The 8,201-nt window shown below is 39.7% G+C and overlaps 1 protein-coding gene across 4 annotated transcripts in view; it reads left to right on the top strand.

Annotated features, from left to right (window-relative positions):
* Window positions 1-8,201, top strand: part of STAG1 (stromal antigen 1) — a 336,264-nt gene that overhangs the window by 121,706 nt on the left and 206,357 nt on the right. For 3 of the 4 annotated variants that reach the window (XM_006759813.2, XM_006759812.2, XM_015561382.1), the window contains exon 5: window positions 6,645-6,741. In XM_006759813.2, coding sequence (XP_006759876.1) covers window positions 6,645-6,741 — 97 coding nt within the window. Of the gene's footprint in view, window positions 1-6,644; window positions 6,742-8,201 lie in introns of those variants that run through there. The other variant, XM_015561386.1, reaches the window with a different exon arrangement.

The following is an 8,201-nucleotide window of genomic DNA, read 5'->3' as shown; positions in this document are numbered from 1 at the left end:
CCCCCCCCCCCCCCCTTCTTTCTTACTGCTTTCCTATGTAAATTGATGGTTTTCCATAATGATATATGTTGATTCCCTTCTCTTTATCTTTTCTATTTATCTCTTAGCGCAGTGGTCACCAACCTTATGGACCTCACGGACCACCAGTGGTCCGCAGACCACCGGTTGGCACCCTCTGTTTTAGAGCACTCTGGACTTCCATCCAGATGGCGGAGTAGAAATTAAATAAAAAAGTAAATCAAGAAACAAAACAATTTTGCCCTGTAGTTCCCATGAGATTTACATAAAACATACACATATAATAGTCTGTTTTATGCTAATAACAATTCAACTTTGATTACATACAAAAACAACCCTTTTATTCCACTTCCCTTTTATGTTTTTCAGTCATTTTTTATGTTGTGTATCCATTAACAAACTATTGAAAGTATTTTTAATATTTTTTTCTTTCAACATTTATACTAGAATTAGGTAGTTAACAGAGCCCCATATCACTTATTATATTAGGGGTTCAGAATCTGACTGTGTGCTTATATAGCACCCCATTCTCCTGGCCTATAAGGTCTCTGGTGAGAAATACACTGATAGCCTTATTGGGGTTTCCTTTGGAGAGAATTATTTTTTCTCTTGCTTTAAAATTCTCTCTTTAGTTTTGGTTCAGAGAGTTTTGTTCTTGTGTATCTTGGAGAATAATGTTTGTTTGTTTGTTTGTTTGTTTTGCTAATCCTCATGCAAGGATTTTTTTTCCATTGATTTTTAGAGAGTGGAAGGGAGGAGAGAGGGAGGAAGAAATAGAAACACCAATGTGAGAGAGACACATCTATTAGTTGCCTCCTGAACTTGCCCCAAACAAACCTGCAACACAGGTTTGTGCCCTTGACTGGAATTGAACCCACGACCCTTCGGTGCATGGGGCGGCACTCTAACCACTGAACAACACTGGCCAGGTCATGAGGAAGTTTTTGTGTGTGGTTGTTTTTTTTAAAAATATTTTTATTGATTTCAGAGAGGAAGGAAGAGGGAGAGAGAGATAGAAACATCCATGATGAGAGAGAATCATGGATCGGCTGCCTCCTGCAAGTCCCCCACTGGGGATCAAGCCCACAACCCGGGCATGTGCCCCTGACCGGAATTGAACCTGGGACCCTTCAGTTCACAGGCTGACACTCCATCCACTCAGCCAAAGCGGCTAGGGCTGTGTGTATTTTTTAAAATTGATTTCAGAGAGAAAGGGAGAGAGGGAGAGAGATTCATTTATGATAAGAGAGAATCATTGATTGGCTGCCTCCTGCATGCCCCCAACTGGGGATCAGGCCCAGAACCCGGGCATGTGCCCTTGACCGGAATCGAACCTGGGACCCTTTAGCCCCAAGGCCGATGCTCTACCCACTGGACTAAACTGGCTAGGGCAGGAAGAATGTTTTCGAGAAAGGGAGAGAGGGAGAGAGATTCATTAATGATAAGAGAGAATCATTGATTGGCTGCCTCCTGCATGCCCCCAACTGGGGATCAGGCCCAGAACCCGGGCATGTGCCCTTGACCGGAATCGAACCTGGGACCCTTTAGCCCCAAGGCCGATGCTCTACCCACTGAGCTAAACTGGCTAGGGCAGGAAGAATGTTTTTGATTGAAGATTTGAGGTGACCTATTTGCTTCATAATGTTGAATGTCCAAATCTTTCTCCAGGTTTGGGAAGTTCTTTGCTATTATTTCTTTAAATAATATATGTTATTACTTTTTTTATGATGATATCTCATAATTTCTGTAGGCTTCCTTCCTTTTTCTTTTTGCTCTTCTGATTGGATAATTTCAGCTGATCTATTCTGGCTCAGTGATTCTTCTTTCAGTTTTTTCAAGTCAGCTATTGAAACTCGATTGAATTCTTCATTGCAGTCATATTCTTCAGCTCCAAAATTTGTTCTTTCTTGTGTTTTCTATTGCTTATTGAATTTCTCGTTTGTTCTTGTATTTTTTATATCATTTTAACTGTTTATCTGTTCTTTTGTAGCTCTCTATCTGTAGAACAGTTGTTTCGAGTTCTTATTAGGGCAATTTCTGAATCTGTTTCTTTGGCCTAGTTACTGGAGATGTACTATATTCCTTTGGTGGAGAAATATCTCTCGATTCTTCTAATCACTGTGTCCTGCTTTTGTGTCTGCACATTTGAAGAAGTAGTATCTCTTCCAGACTTTATAGACTGATTCCAATAAGGGAATTCTTTCGCCTATGGTAAGGGCACACTGGATTATGCTGTGACTTTGAGTCTAGTGGTGCAGAGTACCAAATGCAGGGGCATGTGGCAGCACTGGGTCTGGCAGAGAACAGGGGTTCGTAATGTCTCTTTGGCTCATGCCACTTGGGTCCACAGCATTGACTGTGGTTGTTGGCGGTGTAAGCAACAATCTGCAGTTACTGCAAGCGTTGTTGATATGTTAGCACCTTCAGATCCAGTAGCTAGGGATGAGGTCAGTCAGTGATGGTGGTTGGAGCTGGTGGTGTGCACACACTCAGCTGTGGTTTTCAGCTGCAGACACTTACGTAGTGGTAGAGGCCAATTGCATACACACTTGTAGTGACGAGGGCCAATGCGGGTGCAAGGACTGGGACTAACTGGTTTCACTGGCAACTATAGAAACCCTGGCTAGTAGCATCCTCTCCTGTGGTTGCCAGGTTTTTCCCCAGACATGTACACTACAGTAGAGACTCATGACAGGTTATGGTGTGCAGGTACACAGCTTGGTTGGGGGCAGTTATAGGTAGGCATGGTGATGCTGGCTAGTTACAGAAGACAGAGCCTGATTGGGGCCTACAGTGACGGGGTACCTTGGCTGTCAGTGCATTCATTGTTTTCTGCATATCTCCTCACCCCCCTGCATTTGCACTGCAGTGAAGGCCAATGATTGGTATCAGGTTAGTGGAGCAAAGCTGGAGGGGTTACCCCTGAGCATTGGCACAGTGGTGGTGGTGGGGTTGGGCACTAGGCTGGTATCTTGCAATTGTGAAGCTGCAGAATCCCAAGGTGGCTTTGAGCCATGGCTCCCATGGCAGGGGGTGGGAAGGTGACAGGCTGAGGAAGCTGGATTATTACACTTGTGCAGCAGTAGAGTTCATGGGTGGCTGAGGTGCTGTCTTACAGTGGCAAGTGGGAGCAGGAAGGACTCTAGTAGCTGGCATTTGTGAGTGCAAATACCTCTGGGAGGAAAGTAGACGGGCTGCAGGGGTTCACAGTGGTCCTGCTGGCCTTTGGCTTCATCAGTGGCAAAATCTGCTGAGTTAGTCTGCAGAGCTGGTCTCTGAACCGTGATCACACCTGCCGTTTGTCTGCTAATAATAACCTCTGCTTTTATTCCTGTTCCTAGCCGGCTTACCACATTGCAGCTTTGCTGGTCTGGGTGGGGTGAAACTGAAGTGGAACCTGTGTGCGGTGTCCTGTAAGGCTGAAGAATCTAGTCATTCACCCCACTCTTTTCTGTTTAGAGGAACTGTTCTTTCTGGGAAGTTACTTCTTAGCACTGAACAATATCAGTTTGGAGGATGATGCAGGTTAAAAAACGATGTCTTCCTCTTTTTCTTGTGTGATTATTCTCAGTTTTGTTGTTAAAATTTCCTTAGTGGACTCTAGAAGTCTCCCAAAACTGTTTTGTTTGTAGATAGCTATCCAATCTTTGATCTTTGTGGGGCAACAGGGAAGCTGGGTTTTTCCTCCTACTGATGGGCAGTTCTTTTTCAGTATTTTAAATATGTCGTTCAATTATCCCCTGGATTTCATTGTTTTTGATGAGAAGTGTGCCATATTTTTTATCCTTTGGTTCCCTGTAGGTTTTAAAATTGGTTGTTTTAAAATTCTTTTTTTAAAGATTCCCAGCAAGTTGATTTTGATATGACTTATGTAGTTTTCTGTTTTATCCTGCCTCCTGGTTAAGGCCCTTATATATAATCATCCATCCACCCATGCCCATAGTTGGCAGTGCCTCTAACTATCACCAGTTTCCGCCAGTCCAAGAGGGCTTATCTCGCTGGAGTTTAGTTCTTTAGAGTCCTTTGCTTCCACACCTCTCTGATAGCTTTTTAAAAGTGTAGGGTGCTTACTTCCAAATGAATAATCAATTACATCAGTTATCATTTATTAAGTAATTCACCCCTATTCCTCTAAAATTGAAAAATTTCCTGTGTCATAGCTTAAGTTCTATGCTTACATGGATTGATTTCTATTCTTTAATATTGTTTTTCTAGTCCTACATTATTTCCAGTCTGTTTTGTTTATATATATATATTTGTATGCAGTTTTAGTATTTCTAATGCAAGCTCTTGCTCACTAGTCTTATTCAACATGTTTTGGGCTCTTCATACATAACAGGTGAGATTAGAAATTGATATTATCACTTTGGGAACTAAAGAAAATTTGGTCACCATCTTCAGTGTGCCTTCATAATTGCTAGGCCTCATGTAGAAGTGGGGAAATGACTTTCTCCTTATTTTTGTGCCACTCTTTGTTACCTGTGTCACAAAGCATTTCTCCTTGGGTCCCGAGTCTCAGTCACTCTTGACTTGCTCTTTCCATTCTTATTAGCACTTATTACAATAGTTAGCCCATGTGGTTTGACACATTATTCAGTAGAGCTGAATATTGAATAGACACCATGCCATTCTTTTTCTTTTTGCCCTCTCCCACAACCATAATATTCTTTCTAATTTTCTGTTTATTTTTAAAACAGTACCTTGTGGACACTATGTGATGAGACAGAGAAACAGTGTTATGTATATCAGCAGTTAACAAAAAGTTCTCTTTGACATAGAAAAAGGGAATGTGGTTGCTCCTCAGTAGACTAGGTAATAAATTAAACAAGGTATAGTTTCAATCTGAATGGGTTAGATTAAATGGACTGACAATACCTAGTATTAGTGAGGATATGGAACACCCAGTCTCATACATTGCTAAGATGTTATACATTGTTGGTGGAAGTGCAATTTAATATACCTGTTTTGGAAAATTATTTGGCATTATCTCCCAACCCTCAATGTACATATTTTCTCTATTAACAAGTCTGCTATTTGGTATATATACAACAGAAAAATGTGTATGTGTATCAAAAGATGTGTACAGTTATATTCATAACAATTTTGTGATAGCCTAAAGTGTAAACAATGCTCATGTTCATGAACAATAAAACTGTCATAAATTTGTGGTATATTAATACAATGGATACTGCCCAGCAACGCAAAAAAGGAATTACTGATAAACATAGTGATATGGCTGAATCTCTCTTTGATTGAAAGCAATCAAACAAAAGATGATAGTGTTTATATGAATTTTAACAACACGTCAAATGTTAAGGAAAAATAATTAAACCATATGAGCTGGGGATAGTTACTGACCGGAAGGAAACTTGCGAGAACTGTTTCGGTTCTAGAAATGTTCATCTTTGTTATAGTTACTTAGGTACATGTAGTATTTATCCAATTTCATCTAGGTATAACAAGATTTATGCATCTTATTGTATATAATTATACCTTAGTACAAAAACAGAAAAATTTTGTCTGATTTAAAACTTATTTTTACACATTTTCTCTCACCCAAGAAAATCCCCAACCAATTTTACCTGCTAATATGCTAAGTGGAATCACATTAAATTTGCCTAACAACTTGGAGAAACTTTAATGATACAGTACTAAGCCTTTTTTAGATTCAGATTTAGTGTATGATATGTGTTTAGGTAAGTTTTTATAATTTTCTTTATTAATACATATACCTTTTAAAAATGTATTCTTAGATATTTTTTGTGAACAGGCTATCATGTTTTTCACATATTGCAAGTATTAAAAAGTTATTTTGTACACTTATCCTTTGCCAACTACCTTAATTTTTAAAATTACTCATCTTTTGAGTCTGTTTAGTACAGACTAAATAGTTTTTTAATCAACATTAGGAGAGGAAAATTGTCTTTACCAATATTTTACTGATTTTTTATGAATTGAATTATTTGATTTTTCTAAAATTAAGCCATCCTTACATTCCTGAAGAAAAATACATTTTGTTATATATAGTGTATACTCTTTTTATGTACTAGTAGTAGTGGATTGGATTTTCTGATACTAAGAAAGTTTATATTTATGTATAGGTAAAATTAGTTTTGTGTTATTTTTATAATGTGTTTTGAATATTAGTATCTATAGTTGCTAACTGTTGAATTCATGGGATTTTGAACAAATTTTTGAAAACTAGTGACTTTCAATTGTTTTATTAAAAATGAGGGAATCGCACCCCAGCTGGTTTGGCTCAATGGATAGAGCATCAGCCTGTGGACTGAAAGGTCCTGGGTTCGATTCCAGTCAAGGGCATATGCCTTGTTGCAGGCTCCAACCCCAGTAGGGGGTGTGCATGAGGTAGCCAATCATTGATTCTCTCTCATCATTGATGTTTCTATCTCTCTCTTCCTCTTCCTTCCTCTGTAAACCAATAAAAATATATTTTTTAAAAAATGAGCGAATCTCTATTTTTATTTGGCTACAGAGAAATAATTTCAGGTAAGTAGTTATTTCTTTGTTTGAATAAACACACAGAGAGAACGACAAAGTGTTTTAAAAATTTATTTGCTCTAATACTTTTTTCTGAAATTTTCATTTTTATATTTTCTTTTCCACAGTCCGTGGTGGATGACTGGATTGAATCATATAAACAAGACAGGGACATCGCACTTCTGGATTTAATCAACTTTTTTATCCAGTGTTCAGGATGTCGAGGTACAGAATGTTGGAGTAAATGATGTATATTGAGCCTATCAGTCCAGCAATGTCAATTTATTTCACCTTCCTTTAGTCATACATAATTCATCATAGGATTATGTGCTATTTTTTTCTGATAGAGAAGATATTGTTAAAATTTTTAAGGATGTTTCATTTTGTTCTGGTTTAGCTTTGCTCCTGTGAAATAACATACTTCTAAATATTTTCAGCCCTAGCCAGTTTAGCTCAATAGATAGAGAGTTGGCCTTCGGACATAAGGGACCTGGATTTAATACTGGGCAAGGGCACATAACTTGGTTACAGGCTCCTCCCCAGCCTAGTCAGGGTTCATGCAGGAGGCAAACAATTGATGTGTTTCTGTCTTTTTCTCTCTCTTACACTCTCTCTAAAATCAATGGAAAAATATCCTCGGATGAGGATTAACAATAAAAAAAAATATTTTGAATTTTTGAAGGGAATCTGAAATTACTTAAGGCAGCGGTTCTCAACCTGTGGGTTGTGACCCCTTTGGCAGTCGAACAACCCTTTCACAAGGGTCACCTAAGACCTTCCTGCATATCAGATATTTACATTACAATTCATAACAGTAGCAACATTACAGTTATGAAGTAGCAACGAAAATAATTTTATGGTTGGGTCACAACATGAGGAACTGTATTTAAAGGGCCAGAAGGTTGAGAACCATTGATTTAAGGAATTTATGAATTGAGCTTTTATAATTAATATTTACTGGTATTATTTGTACCTGTGCTCCATATCAGGAACTGCGCTAGTTGCTACCATTGGTTATATTGTTTGCTTGTCAGTATTTTCGTCTTGATTTTATCAATGAGGTACTTGAAGTTCAAAGAATTTGCTTAAGGTTATGTAAGTACCAGAATCGGGTTTTTTAAGTTTATAGTTGGTTGGAAATCTGTAGGAAGTTTGTTAAAATGAAGTTTTGTTTTTATCATGTTAATGGTTAACTGGTATTTTTCATCCTTAAAATAGATAAGTCTTAACAGGTTATATTTTACACTAGAGGCCTGGTGCACAAAAATTTGTACACTCGGGGGCAGGGGGGTCCCTCAGACTGGCCTGTGCCCTCTTGCAGTCTGGGACCCCTTGGGAGATAACGACCTGCTGGCTTAGGCCTGCTCCCGTGTGGCAGAGGGCAGGCCCAATCCCTTGGTGCAGCCCCTCGTCAGGCTCAGAGCAGGGCTGATTAGGGAGTTGGGGCACCGCCCCGTCATGCACAGAGCAGGGCGGATCCGGAGGTTGCGATGCCACCCTCAGTCATCTCAGGGTAGGGCCGATTGGGGGTTTGGGGCACCGCCCCCTGTCACACTCAAGGCAGGGTCGATGGGCAGGTTGCGGCGCCACCACCTGTCATGCACAGAGCAGGGCCAATTGGGGTTTGGGCGCTGCACCCTGTCACTCACAGAGCAGGGTCCGTCAGGGGGGTTGTGGCTGGGGAA

Source organism: Myotis davidii, unplaced genomic scaffold (assembly GCF_000327345.1).
Source record: "Myotis davidii unplaced genomic scaffold, ASM32734v1 scaffold415, whole genome shotgun sequence".
Taxonomy (NCBI): domain Eukaryota; kingdom Metazoa; phylum Chordata; class Mammalia; order Chiroptera; family Vespertilionidae; genus Myotis; species Myotis davidii.
This window is presented reverse-complemented; position numbering and strand designations above follow the sequence as displayed.